Source organism: Pygoscelis adeliae, unplaced genomic scaffold, assembly GCF_000699105.1.
Source record: "Pygoscelis adeliae isolate BGI_AS28 unplaced genomic scaffold, ASM69910v1 Scaffold567, whole genome shotgun sequence".
Lineage (NCBI taxonomy): Eukaryota > Metazoa > Chordata > Aves > Sphenisciformes > Spheniscidae > Pygoscelis > Pygoscelis adeliae.
The window spans coordinates 221364-241426 of NW_008825081.1; the positions used below are offsets into that span (position 1 = coordinate 221364).

The window sequence follows — 20063 nt, forward strand, 5'->3', positions numbered from 1 at the left end:
AATGACTTTGACTTGAGACATTGTGAACTGCATCTTGATATAGCAGTTGCCTCACTGATCCAGCCTCTGCCATTTATGATTCCATGGACCACTTTTTCCTCCCCCATTCATTATCACATAACATCCCCGTGGCAACTTGAGAAATTGCTTACATGGAAAAGTAATCGTAGGAAAGTATTTATGTATTTTTAGCTTTCTTCTAACACAATGTAGCAGCTGGAAACAAGGACAAGAGCCAGCACGGCATGAACTGCCAGCTCTCCATGGGCCACCAGAAAGTGTTCCCCAGACCACAATGTGAGAACCATTGAATTGACTTAAGAAATGTGACACACATAATAAGCATTAAGTAAAAAAACCCAACCCTCAAGTTCCCCAGGCTGCTTCTTGAATGTGATAAAAATGAAATAGTAATTGTAATGTTTTTGAATAATATGGTATTCACTGTTTTTGGTGGAGGAAGTACATGATGGTATCAATTAGATGGAATGAAAATCACTTTTGCTTTAGTTCTTCAAAATCTATATTTACTGCTGCCTTAGATGTTGTTGCAGCATTGAATACTCTTCTGGATGCTGAAAGTTTCATAACTAGGAAAGCAGGGTGTGGAGCTAGGACTTGATTTGAACAGATTACTGAAACATAAGTTAACATAAGATGGGGTTTTTTTGTGGTTGGGTTTTCTTTCTGATATTTAACGCTTTTTTTTACTGACTTCTCTAGCCTCGACTACTTATGTTCTTTCCATTTTTGCAACAAGGAAGCAGGATTGTAACTTTGGAAATGTTAAAATGGCAGGAAGAGATCAAGAAGATCTTTTTGAAGATGTTCATGTCTACCAAAACTCTTTACTTCTTCCTTTTCAGTCTCGAAAGCAGCCTGGGGCTGCACCTCAGTCCGGTGCACTCTGCAAAATACTTTCAAAACCAATAAAAGTCATTGGCAGGATGCTAATGAAGTATGACAGGACTTGGGTTGTGTGTATGGGGGAACGAGGAAAGGATCTGCTCTGTTACCAAGTTCCAGTGATGAGAGAAATGAGCATACTCAGAAAGACTATGCTAGCATTAATTGAAATTTAATGCCTATGTTTAAACTTAATGAAGGATAGGCCCTTCAAAGGAAAACTTGATTGTCGTGGTTTAACCCCAGCCGGCAACTAAGCACCACCCAGCCCCTCGCTTGCTCCCTCCCCGGGTGGGATGGGGGAGAGAATGGGGAAAAAAAGTAAAACTCGGGGGTTGAGATAAAGACAACTTAATAGGACAGAAAAGGGAGGGAAAGTAATAATAATGATAAAAGAATAGAGAAACCAAGTGATGCACAATGCAGTTGCTTACCACCTGCTGACCGATGCCCAGCCAGTTGCTGAGCAGCGGCTGCACCCCCCCACCAACTCCCCGCAGGTTTTTTTGTTCAGCGTGATGTCATATGGTATGGCATATCCCTTTGGCCAGTTTGGGTCAGCTGTCCTGGCTGTGTCCCCTCCCAGCTGCTTGTGCATCTCCAGCCTTCTTGCTGGCGGGGCAGTATGAGAAGCCAAAATATCCTTGACTTAGTGTAAGCACTGCTCAGCAACAACTAAAACATCAGTGTGTTATCAACATTCTTCTCATGCTAAATCCAAAACACAGCACTGTACCAGCTACTAGGAAGAAAATTAACTCTATCCCAGCCGAAACCAGGACAATATCAACCCCTTATTTTATACCATTTGTGTCATGCCCAGGTCCCCACACTTTCCAATACATCCCAATTAATCACTGCTGCCTTTCCTGTCTTTTGATATATACACGCAGATATCATTCCCTTAGTCTATGGGCCATCCCTCTAAAATGTCTGTTGAGTTCATTTAGTCCATGACTTTGGGCTCCATCTGTTGTAACAGTCCTTCAGGGCAGGAGAGATGGTGTGTGGTGTTGGACTGTTGCAGGCTGAAGCCAGTTCTGGTTCCATCAGCGCTGCACTTGTCTGGTTCTGTCATTGCTGCACTTCGCTCGGTTTCCTCAAAGTTCGTTCTTCATTAATTTGGGTGATTCTTACTGTAATACCGTTGATATGGCATATAGCTACCATAGTAGTGATGACATACGGTATTATATAGCAATTAACATCATGCAAATCAAACCATTGGCTATTCTCACCCATCCCCCTCAACCAGGACATTGATGAAGTTCGATTATTAAGATGATTGCATTTTGCTGTTAAATAAAAAATAAATAAAATTCTGCTTTTTCTAGAAAGATACTTTGAAATAAGTAACACCCATTTCCTCTGTGTTAATTTAATGCTCTTTCCAGGGAGACAGCTCAGAGGGTTTATCTTCCAAGCCTTTACGCTGAAGGTTGGAAAGTGAATAAGACGTGTTTTGTGGAAGAATTACGACTAGTTTAATAAATACCCCGAGAAAGCTCACAAGTCAATTATAGCTCACAGTTTGTTGATATACTAACTTGAAATAATGGTATGCAGTGCTAGAAGTTCAGTTGGCTAGAAATTTCGATGCTTTGTAATGAGTAAATTTTTAAAGTACCCTCTGCGCTCGTACCTGTCTTTTGGTTTTAAGGTGTCTTTAAAATCAAGCTCTTAAAATTTTCCTTCATCCCATGAAACTATAAATAAGTGCATTTAAACTTTTCTCCAGGTAGGTACAAACATGAACCTTCTTTGTATCTTCTTGTGGTGCAACGGAGACCAGAGCTGAGAGTTCTGCAGAATTGTGTTTACATTAAATAACAGTCTGGGGAAAGAAAGTTCTTTTTTGATGAATGTGTCATAACTTCACTTTGCCATTAAGTGTTGTTCCACGCTGTCAAACTAGATTAAAACCCTGGGTTTGTTTTCATGGCTATGAACAGTGTTTCTAGCCATCTTACGGAAGACCTCAGATTCTCTACTGCAAAAAAACCATACCTTGCTCTTAAGCAGGACCCGCTTTCCTTGCTGTGCATTGCATAGAATTGTATGAATAGGGGGAAGAAGAAGCTGCGATTGGTGATTTTGTGGAAGAGAAGGAAGAAATGGATCTGCTCATTCTGTGTTAAAGGTAAAAGCAGTCTGTTCCTTCTCAAAGTGTCTGTGTATTTGCCAGAAATAATTGGCGAAAGTTTAATGTTTCTCGAAACAACAAAAACTCTAGTAATGCGGGTCCGTGTGGAGTTGAGTCAAGAAATAAAGTTATATTAAAGAATTGCAATTAAAAAGAGATTACAAGTATTTTGCAGAAAACAGTGAATTCTATGGATGGCATAAGTGATCCAAATACATAAACATTGAAGAGACTGTTTTAGGGTTAAGGATTATTAACTTCATCGCTCATAATTAGCCCCGAAAAGGTAGTATTTGGTAACGTAGAGCTTTTTCAAGAGTTCATAGAGCTTCAGAAGCACTTTGGGTCGTGATGCTATTGCAGGCAATCCGCCCCCTTCATCCTTTCCACAGTTCAGTTGTTTAGTTTTGAGAACTGTAGCTCATCGTTGCCACTGTCCAGAGATACAGAAAGCTTTAAGAAAACTTCTGTAATTTGCATTTCCCTTGGGATATATACCAAAATGACGAGAGAATAGGAGTAAATGAAATTTAAAGTGAAATTTAAATGTGAAAGGAATCCAAGCGCTATATGTTAAAGTGTCTAGGCAAATTTTATTCCGTGCTTTTAATGATGCCAGCCAGCACTAGTACAGTTACAGCTACCTAAGGCTACGCTATTGGCTTAAACGGGAATTTTAAACATGAGATTTCCTTCCTTGTATTCTGTTTCTCCGTAACGTTCCAGTGAAGCCGAATCTGAAGTGTGAATCTGGGCACTTTTTTTTGTATCGGTGTATATTCTTTGTATATTTAGTTTTCTGTTAACTGTAACTTTAGATCTGAAAAGAAGATGGTGGGGAGAGCTTCTAAGGGGTTGCAGCATTACTTTAGTTTTCTTTCTCTTGCTAAAAACGATAAATATTCCTTAATAATTTTGAAATATACGTAAATGTAAAGCCAGATGCAGCAATGCGATATTGCAAATATTGTGAACACATGGAAAACAACTAGAAACACTGACCACCTATCTCTCTGTCCTCCTAAGCCTTTTATCTATTTGGCACTTTCATCTGCTGTTGATGATCAGAAACGATATTTTCCTTAGAAATGTCTCTTAACTTGAGCACATTGGGAGCACCAACCAGTACTTAGCACCTAATTTGACATTGCATTTTGGAAGGGAAAGGAATATTATGAACCCATTAGCATGGGATCGTTGTTCTGGAGGAATACACTTGCCAACAAGAGAGACAACTTCAGGAGGTTACTTGGGTCGTACATCAATGTGCAGATTTCTCTTGGACGTAATTACCTCATTCTCCCTGGTGGAAGATTCAGCATACTCGCCAGTACTTTGGCCGTATCCCTCTTTTCCTAACCGTGAGGAAAGGTGTAGTAATGGCAGATGCCAGCCACAGAAGGGTGGGGTGGTGGAAAATTAAAACTGCTGGCTGAGCTGAGAGCTACGCTAAACTTTTACTTTAGGAGAGGAAATGTGCTGAATTCGAATTCATTTAACAAATTATGATGACTATGTAATTATTTCAGTTTTTTTTTTAAAGAATTTCTTTGCATGTTACCTCTCTGAATAACTCACGTGAGTTTAAAAGCTAACTTCATGGTCAGCGTTTTTATTCAGCTTCGTTCTGATTTAAGGACAGCGGATCAAAAACACGGTGATAAAGGATTATTAGTGTAACATGAAATTTTTGCTAAGAAGGCTGTAATTATAGTGCTTTTTATTATAAGAACTCCTTCCAGCTGCTTAACACTGAATGGCATTAGTTCCCTTGCCTTTGACATGGCAGTAATTGCCTTGCAATTGTGTCGATGAAGGGAGCGTTGGTTTATTACAAAATCTGACTATATAATTACGTTTGAAGAAAAATACTCTTTGGCTGGTTTGAAATTTTGTAGGGCTGAGAGTGCTTCAGATTCTTTTAATTGGTTATACTGTACTTACGTTTTGCATTCAAATGACTTACAGGTTTTTCTCCTGAGCACCTTGAATCTTGCAGACTAGAAGATTGAAAACTAAACTTTCTTAATTTTTCTGTCTCCTTTAAGAAAGTGTGTTATAATTAATTTTTAATTTAGGCATTAATAAAAAAGGAAATAAGCATTTTGGGGTCTTCATAAAGTTGAGATTGTTTCTTAGTTACGCTGTGTAATTCAAGACCTTGACTGATTAAATGAATAATTTGATGAGATGCTCGGTCTCTGCCATAAAATTTCAAGGTACGCTTAAAAGAATTAAGTGCTAACCGGGCATTTGGGGACGAATACAATCCAGCGTGATTGGGAGGGGCTGCTGCTTATCACCTGGGAATGTATCAGGAGTCCAGATGTGATAAAGGTAGAGGCCCAGTGACACTGAAGTTGCCACGTGTCACCATAGCCATGGAGGGGGGGGGGCAAGTTTTATCCTTTCCCCTGACATTTTCCCCGGTAATGCTGAGCCTGCAGCATCTCTGCTTCAGCTTTGGCGCTTTTCTTTTTTCCCCAGCGTAATACAGCCTCATGAGTGCTGGCAGGGAAATACGGATTTATGGACTTGCTGGAGACGGCTGAGGGGAGTCCTCTAATCCTCCCCTGCTGCCCCTTTTCCTTTCCAGTCTCCTGTTAATCGGTATTTGGGCACGTAGCTGGTCAGCTTGGTTCACCTACACTGCTGTAATTAGGCACAGGAATTTCAAACGCAGGAGTTTAGTGTTGGAGTTAATTTTTTTTAATGCTGTAAGGATTAAGTATGAAAATGACTCTGCATTTCGGGCTCAAACATCAAAGTTTAAACAATATGATAATGAGAGTTTTAATGAGCAGCCTTCAGGTGCTTTATACTGGCTTTATACTTTATGCCTTAATACTGGAGCTGTATATGCACTATATATATATATATATATCCCTAGATAAAGGAGGGTATGCTAACGTGCATTCTTATAGTAGTTCATGAGCAAAGAACTGAGAGTTGGTGTGGAATGGTGAGCTATTTCCATTTTTGTGCCTACTAAGTTTTTGCGGGTCTAACATGAATGAAGTTTTGGTGCTTTGTTACACGTGTATTTTCGAGGCAGTTGTGAGACAAGAAAAACTTGCTTACCCCGAGAGGAATCAGTCTGGTTTTTTGACAGTATCAATAGTGATTTGTCACTTCAAGCCTTTATTTCCTTTTTACTAGACTTTTAACTTCAAATTATTGTAAACAGTTTGTACTTCCATACCTTTACACCTCATATGCAATCTCTTAAAAAGGAATTTCAGAGCAGTGTAAGTACTTCCAACTGGAGTGCTTTTTCAAGTTGTTTCATCTTCTGTAGGGATACAAAAACATGAGGCTGAGTTTAATAATACCTTAAAATTTAAATTTAAATTGCTGTTGATCCTGTCTTTTTTTTAAGGAAGTTTATTATTTGCTGTTATGTTGTCTACCCACAATAACGAGCAATGATGGTGATCTCTACAGGACTCTCAATCTGGAGGTTCTAGCTGAAGCAGCATTAGTTTTTGTTACTGTGTTTTGCCTAAAATATGCTGAGTTTATTAAAAATAAAATACATGAGAAAAATGCTGCACGATGGACCAAGTTGGTTTTATTAAAAGGGCAACATACAAGCTCCTTTTTCTCTCTTATTATGTTAGCATTATCAGGATTGCTACATGAATCCTTCAGCTGGTATCTGCTTTGCGTTTAAGGTTCTCCCCTTCAAACATACGCTTTTGTTTCACCTCCTCTAATTTCCTTTTCATATATTCCTTTGACTTAGTTTTCTGGAATTTCCAGTAATCTTTCAATTCCCACCTCTCCGTGCCCACTGCGGTGTTACTCCTGAAATTTTCGTTTTGAGAAATAAGTAGCCAGACCTATCACTTCATTGTACGGGGGTGAATTGTTCTTCCCTCTTCTCTCTACCGGTGCGTCAGATGCTATCTTTTCCTCTAAAGGAGCTTTGTTCATGAAAACGGGAACAAACGTAATATTTTTTTGTCTTTCCTCTCTAGCTGGCCTGTGGACAGTCTTCACGCTAGGTGGGGTGGGGAGTAAACCAACGCCGCAGCTCGAGCAGTGCTCCCCGCTAGCTAACCAGAGTCTACTGCTTCTGCTGGTCCTGGCTAATCTGACCAATGCTCCAGATACACCGAATCCCTACAGGCAAGCTATTATGTCCTTCAAGAACACACAAGGTTTGTATCTGTTCTTACTTCTGAGTGTGAACTGATGAAGATGAAGTGTTAAGTTGCTGCGACTACTTCGACGTTCTCTTTCCAAAATCTGTCTTCCCTCTAGCCAGCCTGTGAAAGAGCTAACAGTGTATTTTCTTCTGGGAATTTTGAGATGGAGTTCCTCAGCTGCTGGAACTTAATTGAAGGGGCAGGGGGAGAAGGATACTCTTTCCTTCAGACTTGAGACATTTTAGAAAGCTTTGTAATTTCAGAAAATATAAATAAAACTGACCTATAAGTAGGTCGGTTATCCAAGGGTCTGCAGGAGTCCCCTAAAACTTCATAGCACTTGGGAAAATGCTGTTTAGCTGGAGTCATGTTCCTTAGAGCTAAGAGAAGTGATTTTTTTGAATTGCTAACTGGATTGATTTGCAACCTGTGTTCTTGTATTGCAAATGTGAGGATAAACTGGTTAATGTCAACACTTTCGTGAGACTTGTACATACGGAACGTTTCAGAGTTGTTTCAGGGCTTGCCTGGTTTTTGAGAAGGCTGGTTCCAGTCCGTGTATCAGGTAACTGCAGGTGCGATGCTGTACTGACTCACAGTGCCCTGCTGCAGAGGGTCTCGCTTGGGACGCGGTAATGCCCTAACACAGCTTGGACTATCTAGATAGCTCAGCTTGCAGGCAGCGGGCTTCTTTTCGTATATACTTAGAATCATAGAATCATTAAGGTTGGAAGAGACCTCTAAGATCATCGAGTCCAACCGTCAACCCAACACCACCATGCCCACTAAACCATGTCCCTAAGCGCCTCATCTACCCGTCTTTTAAATACTTCCAGGGATGGTGACTCAACCACTGCCCTGGGCAGCCTGGTCCAATGTTTAACCAGTCATACTTTCTCCATACATTTAAATCTCTGCAAGTTTTAGCCACGGGGTTTTACCTTTTGTTGGCTTTATGCAGGTTGACAGCATGCACAGAGCTGCTCAGTGCAGCTCAGGTGCTGCATGATAACCCGTGAAGCCACATCAATACCTCCGAGTTATTCACTTTATTTGGGGGGAGTTTTTACATCCCTTTAACCATTAAGTTTTTAGCAGGTTGAGCTCTAAATTCATTCACCTCTACCTAGGAAATTTTTTTGGGGTTATGGGGCTGGAGGATTGTTCTCGTAAGAAGAATTCCTAGTCCAGACGTGCCCCTTTGATTTATTGGATACTGTTTACAGGCAACTGAGATCAAATTCTTGACACGGTTTTTGTTTTGTTCTGTTTTTTAAACTGTGAACATCTATGAATGTTTTAATTTGGTTGACTTTGTTTCATGTCATCAGTAACTAGTAAGGTGTTCCACTGAAAACTGTTATACGTGTATCATTATAAAATTCTAAAAGAACTTATCCTATGTCAAAAGTAGCATGAAAAGCCGTATTTTTCTCTAGATGTGTACGTTTCTAGTATGACTTACTGTTTCCCATAAACTTGTTTCCACTAGCAGTACTCATATAACTGAGCTTAAATTTGATTCCTGTGAACATTCTGAGGAGCTGGTAGGAGGAGAATGATATGAAAAAGAAAGGCTGGTTACTGCCATAATGATCTATAGTATGTGACTATAAAAAGAAAACTGGCTTTTTTGTCGAAGTAATTTAGGTAATTTAATTGGGAGAAAACTAATAAAATTCAGGATAGTTTTCTTTATGGTCTAGAGTAGTTTAATTTTTCTGTTGGTCAGTTTAACGTTCTGTAGAATAATACAGGATATGCTGCTGTTGCTGATAAGTTTCTTTAATACTGTTTAGGTATTTTTTTAACAGTTTTTTAATTGTCCTTTAATAAAACCGATGATGAAGTGCTATAACTAAGTGGCACGATTTAAACATCCACAGAAGTGAAGCTTGAAAGTCAGTGGACACTCCTCAGCTAAGGAACTGTGGCATCAGGTTGCCGCTTAATAGAGCGTGTAGAATTGATCCGATTTTGCTGTCTACATCCACATTTTCCCTAGTAAGGAGAAACACTTGCCTGAAGCATGTGTTCATGCGTCCGTGGAGCATTATGGACCAATCGGTCCATAATCCCGATCGGCGATTGAAGGGCGCGTGGGGGCAGAAAGGGTAGCTCAGAAAAGCCAGGCTTTGGTCTCTCCTCTGCCTGTCGGTACGTCGTGCTGGGGAGAGGCAGGGTTTCCATCGCCGACGGGCTGCGTCTCGCCCCTGTGTGTGCGGCAGTGCCTCCTGACTCCTGCAGAAAGCAGAATCGTTTGCTCTGGTGCCTCCTGCTGAGTTCAGCTGAATGGCTGGAGCCATCGCCCCTCGCCCGGGCCAAGAGAAGCAGCGGCTCCCCGGCACGCCGTCTCCGCCGGGCCCCCAGAAACCCGGTGGGAGCCAGGGCTCCCGTGGGGCTCCTGCAGGACTCCCAAGCACTTTTTCATTCCAAAGAGGGTGGAGATGTTGTTCAAAATAAGTGACAACTACCACATTCTTCCATACTGAAAGCTATTTGGAAACTTTGCTAAGAATATGGGCTACAAAGAAAGGGGAAAGCGAGACACCCACATCTTGGTGGGTGTAGGGAGTGTTTGGGTGATCAGTCCCTACCAGTATAGAGATTTTTCCAGAAGAGTGGAAAAGTTTGGTAGGAACCCATGGGAGTGCTCATTTAAGAGCCAAATTTGTGTTGGCTCACGGTTGCTGCCCATGGGCACAGGTGTGGTGACGCCGTGCTCACCGTCTTCCGTGGTGGTGAAGTCTGTAATATCCGAGACATCTGTCGGGATTTGAGGAAAAAGGAAGATTTGGATGAAGTGCAATAGCTGCTGCCTAGCATGCTGGCTATCGTAATACTGCTTGCTTGTGAAATGACTTGTAAAAAAGCAGGGTTTGAAATTTGCGTTGTTTTTTTTCCTTTATCTTTCTGAGTCTTTTCTTCCTCCCCTTAAAAATCCCTTCTGTCCACAAATCACTGTGCAGGAGTAGTAGTATTGTCACACTATTGTATACAGCAGAGCTTTCCTAAGTTTATTAAAAATAAACAGTAAACAATTCCGAAATCTGTAGTCTGTTATTGTGGGAACAAAGGAATTCTAGTTAAATTCTTCAACTTTGGACATCTTGTTTATAGTAATACGGAAAATTTTAAGTCTAGACCTTTAGTATACTTGAGTATCCAAACTGCTGTTGTTCCCAGAATATCGTCTTGCCATGAAATTGCTGTAATTTTTCCATATGCATAGCTTGTTTGTGGGCTCAGAAAAGATAGCCTTTGTATTCAGTTGCCAGGATGCTGAAATAAATCAGCTCAAAAAGGCAGACTCGTCCTACTTCATGTATCATCTCAGAAGATGCGTGCTTTGCATGGATGTTTTTGAACAGAGCTGGACAGGAAAATACTTTCTACAAATTCCTGTGAAGCTTTTTGAGAGTTGAGAAATGTGAGAAATGTACCTGCTCTGCACTGGAACGAAACCTTGCGCTCTCAAAGGTTTTTTGTAAAGAAACCAAAGGCAAAATCTCTGACTTGGGGAGATCCGGAGGCTGAGTAAGGACGTGAATCTGGCTTTCTGACATGAGTATGAGCGCACTGACTGTCACCCTTGCCTTTTCCATTTCCACCTAGGAAATTCCTAGGTGTCAGAGATCTGTGCTGATGGACTTTTTGGTTGAAACTGGTAAAGCTTCTTGTGAAAGGTTCTGTGAACAGAAATCTGTTTTATTCTTACTTTCAGCTCTGGCACAGATTATATTGTGAACATGAACAAACCGCTGTTACTTTGAGGGATGTTAGGCGATATGACGTGGTGTTCTAAATCACTTTAATTAACCCACTAAACTTCCCACCACACACGCATCTTTAAAGTCCCGACAACACCTATGTTTCGCTGAAAATATACCGATAGTCTTGACCGACGCGCATCTGCCCTGCGTGCCAAGAAATGGATAGGAGATACTCCACCTTGCTGGAACTAAACCTGGAAGTTTGGGGTGCAGGGTTTGGAAACACACGAATCATCGGTACGTCAGTTCCAGAGAAGACACTCTAGCTGCCCTCCTTGCAGCAGCTCCTGGGATTGCCTTCCTTTCTAACAGTGGAAGCCATTTGGACAAACAGAATAGCTTTATGAAAAAAGATGAGTGTCTTGTGCAGATGCAGGGGTCTTACTGGAGCTCACGGGGGAGGACAACCTCGGCTTTTTGGCACAACTGAAGCTTCGTGAGACCCTATTAAGGTTTATGACCATTGGTGGTAGGAGTCATGGATGACTTTTGTTTCCTCCTTACGGTGGTGTCCGTATAAAATATTTCACTGAGAGATTCTATAAAGTTAACAAATAGCTGGATGGTAAATGCATTTGTTAAAGATTGGGTTTTTTATTTCTTTATTTCAGATAGCTCTGCTTTTTCATCGTCACATCCACACGCTTTCCAGATTAATTTTAACAGTTTATACACAGCTTTGTGTGAGCAGCAGAAATCCGATCAAGCAACTCTTCTTTTATACATGCTTCTGCATCAAAACAGCAATGTACGGACGTATGTGTTGGCACGAACGGACATAGAAAATCTTGTAAGTATTGCTCTGCTTGCCTTATACTCATCATGAGGGGGTGGTCCAGGAAGCTGGGGTGTCACCAGCTGCCAGTGTCCCCTGTTCCACGGTGGGGGCAGTAGGTCCTGGCTTATGTATTCACCAGTTCTGGCTCGCTTACTCACTTTTATTTTGTCATCTCAGGAGTAACGATGCTAAACATGTCACTGCAGTAAAAGATAGTACTGATAAAGCTACCAGGCTGTCTTTGATTCCCTCTTTCTCAGTGCCACTGTCTGATCCAGGTCAAACCTGCTGACATGGTGTAAAGAAACGGGTAGCAGCTATCATTCTATTCATTATTTTATTGTTCTGTTCTAGATATTCAGGCCAAAAAGTTACACAAGCTTACTGTGTGCGTACAGGGATAATAGTTAACAAAATGAGCTGTAACTTGACTAATATGCCAAACGTCTTACAGGGTTGACCTGAGGCTGAAACTCCTCAAGGAGCAGCTGACAGATTTTATAGAAATACAACTGCAGTGACTTTTTAGCTGCTTTAAATAGGATTGTGGTTAATAGCCAATAAAACAGACACCTGGTACAGGTTTTGTAGGCTATAAATTAGCTTCTGCTCACCACTACTTTTGGTAATGTCACAAACCACTTTAACAAATCTTACTTATTAAAAAGCATTCCTTTAATAAGATAATGGCTGTCTAGGGGAATTGGTAACAGAATAGAGAACCCTTTCCATTTTAATATTTGAAATCTTGCCAGATAATTAGATCCCTTGCCTGTTTGATGGCAGATATGGAAGGAGTTTGGTTTCGGTCCAAGTTCTAGCAGATGTATTGCTAAAATCAGAGTTGATAGACGCCACTGTTGGCAAACTCAGGTGAGATGGTTGATATCGAATTGATTCAAGACTGAACTCCTGTTTAGTCCGCTGCAGATTATCTAGGTGAGGGCTGAGTCATTTTGCATGAATTCTGTGAACAAATGGTCATATTTAATTTTCTGGGCTGTTAGTATGTGATATGACATGTTTCACAGCTGCTAACCGTATCAATTTACTTTACCTTCAGAGAAATAAAGGTTAGATGTGTACATTGTTTTATAATTATGATGTCTGATATATTGTAAAACTTCCAGAAAAAGCATGAGGTGCGTGTGTCAAAACAACTCCGGATGCAGGTACTCAGATGCTCTGCAACATGGGATACTTTCATATATTAGCACCTATCTTTCCTCCTCCTCCTCCTCAAAAAACAAAAAAAAAAAAAAAAATTGAGAAAATCCCAGGAATAATCAGCAACATTTAACGCTTTGTGGGAAAAGCTGAGAAAATTGAGACAAGCATCACTGAAAAGTCAACAGCGTGTTTGATTTGTTTTTTTTAAATACCAAAATTTGAAACGGTCCGCTCTCATTTTACTCTTCCTGCATGCTGTTGCTTTTGGTGATCACTGCTGACACGTTACTGACGTCTTTGTCCAATCCTCTTGTTTTTAGCGGGCTGGTAGGTAAGGATGAGAACTGAGAAGAGCAGTTTTAATTGCTTAGTAACGCGGGCTGAGCCAGACCAGAAAGGATTGGGGGTGGGAGGGTTACTGGACAAAGAAATCACGATCTCCTAATTACAACCCTGTGGTGAAAAAGGCTAATTCAGTCTTGGGCTTGTAAACGAGACGAAGGGGCAGGATTAACGGAGCTGGTTATTTCCTTCCCTATATGGCAACGGCAAGAGCGGTGCTAACACGCTGCGTGCTATTCTGGTGGTGTACTACCATACTTCATAAAATATTTACAGGCTGTTGAAAAATGGAGAGAGTGTAGAGAAACTTTTTTTTTTTGTTTGCTCGAAAATGAACAACAAAACTGTGAGAGGCTTAGAAAGCTAACGTAGCTCAGCTGGTGAGAAAAGAGCTTGAGAAGCATCAGGATGTGTATGTGCCTTCACAAGGGGAGAGCCTCGAACAGAAAGGACTCTCTGCTTGCAGAGAGGTGTGATAAGAACTAAAGCCTGGAGGTTGAATCCCACAGCTTAGAGCTACGGGAGCAAAACAGTTGAGGTAATTGATTCAGAGGCAAAACAGCGCTCTCTGTGGATATCTTTGAATGAGGGTGGATGACTTTTTGGAGGAATATGGCATAAGTTAGTGGCCTCTTCACACAGAGGCAGCTGGGTGAAGTATGAGTCTGTGCTATACGAGAGATCAGGTCAGCAGTCAGCTGAGTGCGCATCTTAAACTTTGAGGGGTTTTGCAGGTTGTTCCTGTTTCACTGCGCTCAGTGCATCACGTTTGCTGTGTTTTCCCCTATTTTAATACTTCCCGGTTTTGGTGCCCAGGCAGCGTCGCTAGCAGATGTTCCGTGACGTTTCCTAGGGGTTTTTGAAATGTGTCTTTGTTCTTTTGTGACTTCAGTTTAATTTGTAAATTGATTCAGTGCGGTTTTGTTGTAATAGATAATGTCTCGGCTTGCTTCCTCATTTGTGTATGAATCTACCTCTGTCAGTTACATATAAATACCTTGATCTCCTGTTGTGCTTTATAATGCTTTATCATCAGTAAGGCAAGCACCTTTTTTGCTCTTATAATAACAGTCTGCTTGGTAGAATGAATAGGGTGTTTGTGTGTCCTCTGTAACTTAGAGCATGTCACTTTGTATAATTTTATAAAATAATTGGGTTAAATTCTGATGCTGTTAGGGATGTTCACATCTGGAATTTGGCTATCTTATTGAAAGTACTTGCAGGGATTCTCCAGGAAGCGGTGGGACTGGTGCAATAGGGGTCGATTAGCACATTTTTTCATAAGCATAGTGCCATGGTCTGTGGATGGGAGAACGTTGAGCCACATTCTGTGTGTAAGAGCAGTTGACACCCATATTGCAGGTAAAAGTGCCAGCGAGATATCTGCTTGTAAAAAGTAAGCTATTTCTGTTGAATATGTTTGCTTTGGCTGCTGAGCTGTGCAGCGCTGCTGTATGCTGTACATTTTGTTGCTACTCAACATGTCTGGACTGAAATAATGTATGTGATGATGTATTTATATTAACTGATGGTACAGCAATATTTTTTCCTGTGGTATAAATTTGGCTTAGGCAGGTTACTCGTGTGGCTATGCGGTCTTGTATTTTGTTGTACGCTAAAGACAAGCTATTTTAAAACTCTTTGCTGGGGAAACTGTTCCTGACCTTGGACTGAATATAGCACCTGCAATTTTCAGTGTCTGTTTTTACCTGCCCCTTGTTTTGGGGATTAAAAGTAACTTTTTAACGGTGGCTGTGTCTTGCCAGTTAAAAGCTGCTCCTGACGGAGGAGTGTTAGTAGTAGTCTGGTAATGATAGTTTAATGACTATGAATAAAAGGGCCATCAATACAAAAAGAAATGGTTACTGTCTTCTCAGTACGTGGCTGGGCAATGCCATTGCATAGAGAGAGAGATACAAAAGTTTTAATGTATGTGTGTAACATAAAAGTGCAGAAATGCATTTTGGTTACAATTCTAGATAAATTTTAATATAATTGAAATTTTAATTTAATCTTATATCCCAACTCTTTTTTATTTAAATGGTGGCTTGTCAAGTAGTTTTTGTTCTGAGAACAGTAATACTTGTCCTAAAGGTGTGTGTACCTCGGCAATCAGTATACGAAGGAAAAAGTGTTTGGAGGAGGAAGGGTTAGAGAAACTGTATGGATTGATCCGGTTTTCATCTGGAAACGGCAGGTAGAGAGAGTTAAGTTGCCATTTGCCTCCTTGAGGTTGGTCTGGTGTGTAGATGGAGAGAATTCTGCAAGAGGAGTGGAGAGGAAAACGTGGCCCGGGGAGTGGAGATGGGAAGGGGTTTCGAAAGCTTTCAAGGTGTGTTTGGGGCAGGAAGACTGAATGCAGTGATCTGGAGAGCCAAATCACTCTAGAGAGTGAGAGTGATTTCGGTAGCTAGTAGGAAATTTTAGGAAGAGTACTTTCACGTATCGGCTCATATGGAAAAGTCTTTTAATGTCTCAATGTCAGGATCAAGGTACCCTTTTTTAATGTGGTTTGTAGCAACGCGGTTTTAGGACTTGGAGCACTTAAGGAACACGAATGCACTTTTTCAGCGACAGTTTGACCTAATATTGATGTGCATGGACAGAGGAGATACGTTGGGCCGTTCTGAGAGATTATGTTTTGCCAGAGTGCTTTGTACGGTATTATTTAGCCCTAACCAGTCTGGATCACAGTTATACTGAAGGAGTGCAGGGCATGTACTTTATAAGGCAGTATATTCAATTTTGAGCAGCTGTAAAAATCAACAGGCACGGCTATTTGGGAGCTGTCTTAAAAACTAAGACATTGTTCCACTGGTTACCTTCAGAAAGGCTTTTGCTGCTCTCCCGGCAAAGTCAAGTTGTAAATGCAATTCTTCGGTAGTTTTATATTGCTTCCTGCTGCATGCAGCTTATCGTAACGCTTGGACTTGGAAATGACTTTGAGCTTATGCAGTGCAAAGCTAAGTGCAATATAAATATTGGAGGTGGAAATAATTTGAACAGTGAACTAATGCGGTGATGTTTGTCTCCCTTTTCCCCCATCCAAGGAAAAGGACTAATGGTTTTTTTGCTATATGCTAAGTAGATATTCTAAGGAAAACCTGGTCTTTACTCTCAAGACCCGTCTTCGCAAAACACAAAGGCACGGACTCCAGTTTCAGCTGGAGAGGGAGGTTTGCAAAGGATCCTTTGAAATGGTAAAGGAAGGATGTTTGCAATGAGTAAATATTTTTTTCCCTCTGCTTTTGTTGTGGTATTGTCTTGACCCTGGCCAAAGCATCTGTCAAAAGGTTTTGTGGCCTGCAGCATTTAGATCAATCTCATTGGTTTTAATAGAAACTGTTGTGTGTTTTAATATGTTCCAACTGTTTTGGGACGGGTTGATTGTAAGAGAACATTCTGGTAACTTCAGAGGCTTGTGAAGCACTCGGTGTCCTGGCTGCTCACCAGAATAGGTTTCACATGATTCATGCTGCTGCACTCGGCCTGTTTTGAAAAACAGCGAGTCTTTAGGTGTCTGGAAGCTTCTTGGAATGAATTCTGCGTCTCATCCGCTATCTTGGAATTGAGAGTTGTCTCCAGTTCCTTTTTCCAGGGTATTTTGCGATTTAGGCCTATTTCTGCAGCCCGGGGAAGCTACGTTGTACTGAGCCAGTGGAAAGCTGATTTTCAGTTGGTAGTGAGACAACGTTTGCATCTGGATTAACTTTAGACTAGCATTCAGGTATGCTTGCTGTTGCAATGAAATCTCATTTTCATTATTATTGCAAGACTTTGGCTTAAGCTGTTCATCCTGGTGGAAATGTTGCAAGACCTTGGGCTGAACTCTCATCATAATGTCAGTTCTCTTTGGCTGCCTATTATATAGAATTGGAAAAACAGGCCTTGTCTAGTCTTAACCCAACCCAAACTGGTTCTTTTCTGGGATTATCTCCACACACCAAAAAGGGATTTGAGTTTCAGGTCTCAAAATGCTTCTGTGCACCTCAGCTCCGCTGTGCTTGGCTATATTTGATGAGGAAAGTCCTTTCAGACCAGGCTTGTGGTAGCACAAATGGCTAGAAACAATTGTTTTCTTGCTTGAACTGGTGAAAATCTTGTTTAACAATTTTATTTTCCCATGGTCTAGAGGGGAACTAAAGCTTTCAGAGCCTATGGTAACTGGTATGGCTGGAAATCTCATTTATTACGAATTGAAATTCCACGTCTGACCACAAGAAAGAATTTGTTTAGACTCTCTTGTGGAGACAGAATGAAACAGATGGAAGGTGTTTGAACACTGTACGTCACTATTTAGGGGTGGTTATTTCAAGAGGGAGGAATTGCTATGATATTGTTAAGGGCAGGGTGATACACGGGAGGTTTAGAGTCTCCTCTGTTTATTGTCTGAGGTATTTGAAGACTAAACTAATACAGACATTTTTCCTTCCCTAAAGGTTCTGCCAATTCTTGAAATTCTGTATCACGTGGAAGAAAGGAATTCACACCACGTTTACATGGCTCTTATCATTTTGCTGATCCTTACAGAGGATGATGGCTTCAACCGATCCATTCATGAAGTGGTGAGTTGTTGTTTTGGTAAATACTTCTTCAGCTCTAAAAATCGTTTAAATATTTGTTTTTGTAAAGCTACATCCGTGTATCTGTTTCCTCAGCAGAGGCTGTATGTGTTCATCTGAATATGATAGCATATACGTATCTCTTTCCTAAGGACTAGTAACCCAAAGTTAGAAGAGTAATTTCAAAACGTTACCGAGTGAAGTGAACCAACGCACTCCCTCTTGTAGAGGAGGTGCTGCATATACCTCTTTTTCTGTCTTTTTGGTGTTTCCTGTTACAAATTAACGTAGTAATAGCCAGGCAGGCTGCCTCAAAGATGCTGTTTGCCGTGGAAGTGGAGGGGCTAGAACAGAGAGAAAAACAGAAAACCTGTTCTGTTTCTCTTGAAAAACTTTGCTTAACCAGTTTGATGCAGCTGAGAGGAGCTTTTAGTTAGAGTTTTATTTTCCAGACTGAATGTTACTTCCTTACTTGGCATTTCTTTTTCTGTCTTTCTGCTAGATTAATATCTGTTTTATGTTGTCCATATAATATGATCCAAATTTTGACTACCTTTGATGGGCCTTGACCACCTGTGCTGGAGAATACCTTGGACAATTATGTTCTAGTTTACTAGCTTCTAAAGCTACGGTAATGCAGAAGATGTCTGCACTGATTTTATTTAATTTTTTGACTGGGACGTGGAAAGTCTCTTTTGGGGTTATGTGAAATTAATGAAGTACAAAAAGCTGGAAGCAAGTGTCGAGGTATCTAAGCAGAACTCTTCTCCCAGGTAATCTCCAGCCTGTTTTGGAGGGAACTGGCATTTTTTCCTTGGTGCCAAGCGGTAGAGATTTACAGTGTTTACTCTCTGAAATTTCAGATTATTTCCTATAGCTCTGTATGTAGAAAGCAAGAAGAGATGGTGTTTATATGCAGTTTCCTGGGAGTACCTTTTAGGAAGCAGCTTTTGGGAGGAGCACCTATAGTAACCACGCAGATGACTGAAACAACATTTTCCTGAAGCTTTGTTCTGCCTCACCTTCGTGTGCCTTGAACCTATACACACGCACCGCACACGTACCTATGTGGTGTGTATTTTTGGGTTCCATATCATGAAGTCATTTAGCTTCTCTCATAAATTGAGCTTGCTGGGGGTTAGAGTACAGCAGACGAGATTTCACTCCTGCCTCAGTCTCTTCCCCCGTCATTCTTCATTCATTTTAAAGGCTTTACACATGGTCTTTCAATCAATTCCTTACTGGATAAGTGGAAGTGGAAGATTTCCCTAAAATTGGTAATAAGGATCCAGCTGTGGAATGAAAACGTAAATCAAGTTTTCTTGTCCGGTTTATTCTTGCCTTTGCAGCTAACCCTGCCAATATAGTTGTAGTGTTTTCTGTGCAATGTGGATACTAGTTTACTACTTCCATTTTAATAAAAACAAAACCAAACCCCACCTTGTTCTTTTTACCCTGCGCTGATTTTTTCAGTCCTGCCTTTGCTTCTTCCATCTTCTTCTCAATTTAATCTTTGATTTTGACTTCAGATTTTCACTAACTGCTTCTTTCCTCTACTCTGTGGTTGTGTTTGCCCACTCCATAGTGTCTGGTGAGTAGCGTTACGTGGCCGGAGTTTTGCTGGTTTTGCTTCTTAACTAGGTAGTGAGAGGTGGCTGTGAATTGCCTGAGCCTGCAGGCCTGTCTATGTGAACTTCTCCTGTCAGCCCTACTGCAGAAAAACCTGCGGAAATGGAAACTTTTACCATCAAAAGCCGATGGAGTGCTATGACACTGCAGAGGGTAGATGTGGAATAACCTTAATTCTTCCTCCTGTGCTCCTCTCTTCCTTGCTATTCTTTCCCTTACCCTTTTCTCCATTCTTTGATGGATGGGGGCATGTTTCATGCCGAAGGAGAGCGCAAACTTGGAGGCTAAGCAGAATGCTTTTCCACCCTTGCAGTGCTTTTCTTACTGAATTTGAAGGCTTTTTCTTGCGCCCTGCTCTTAATCTTGGTATCGTGTGGATGGATTGGATGCAGTGAAGGAGAAAGAGGAGGTCTCCCCTTGTTCAAAACTTCAGCTGTGCACTCCGAAAGTCACCTAAATAAACTGTGATATGGACAAGAGGGTTGATGACTGTGATACCGACTCTTAAGTATTCCTTAGGAAAAGGATTCCTTAACTATAGAAAAACCACGTTCCGTTATACTTTAAAAAAAAATAAAGTTACCTTCTAGATCTACGTTATCTATGGCA

General features: G+C 41.0%; 1 protein-coding gene across 1 annotated transcript in view; it reads left to right on the forward strand.

The window, feature by feature from the left end:
* DYM (dymeclin) overlaps window positions 1-20063 on the forward strand; it is a 215601-nt gene that overhangs the window by 69027 nt on the left and 126511 nt on the right. Inside the window, exons 9-11 of the mRNA XM_009326968.1 lie at window positions 7030-7212; window positions 11585-11763; window positions 17703-17828. Coding sequence (XP_009325243.1) covers window positions 7030-7212; window positions 11585-11763; window positions 17703-17828 — 488 coding nt within the window. The remainder of the gene's footprint in view (window positions 1-7029; window positions 7213-11584; window positions 11764-17702; window positions 17829-20063) is intronic.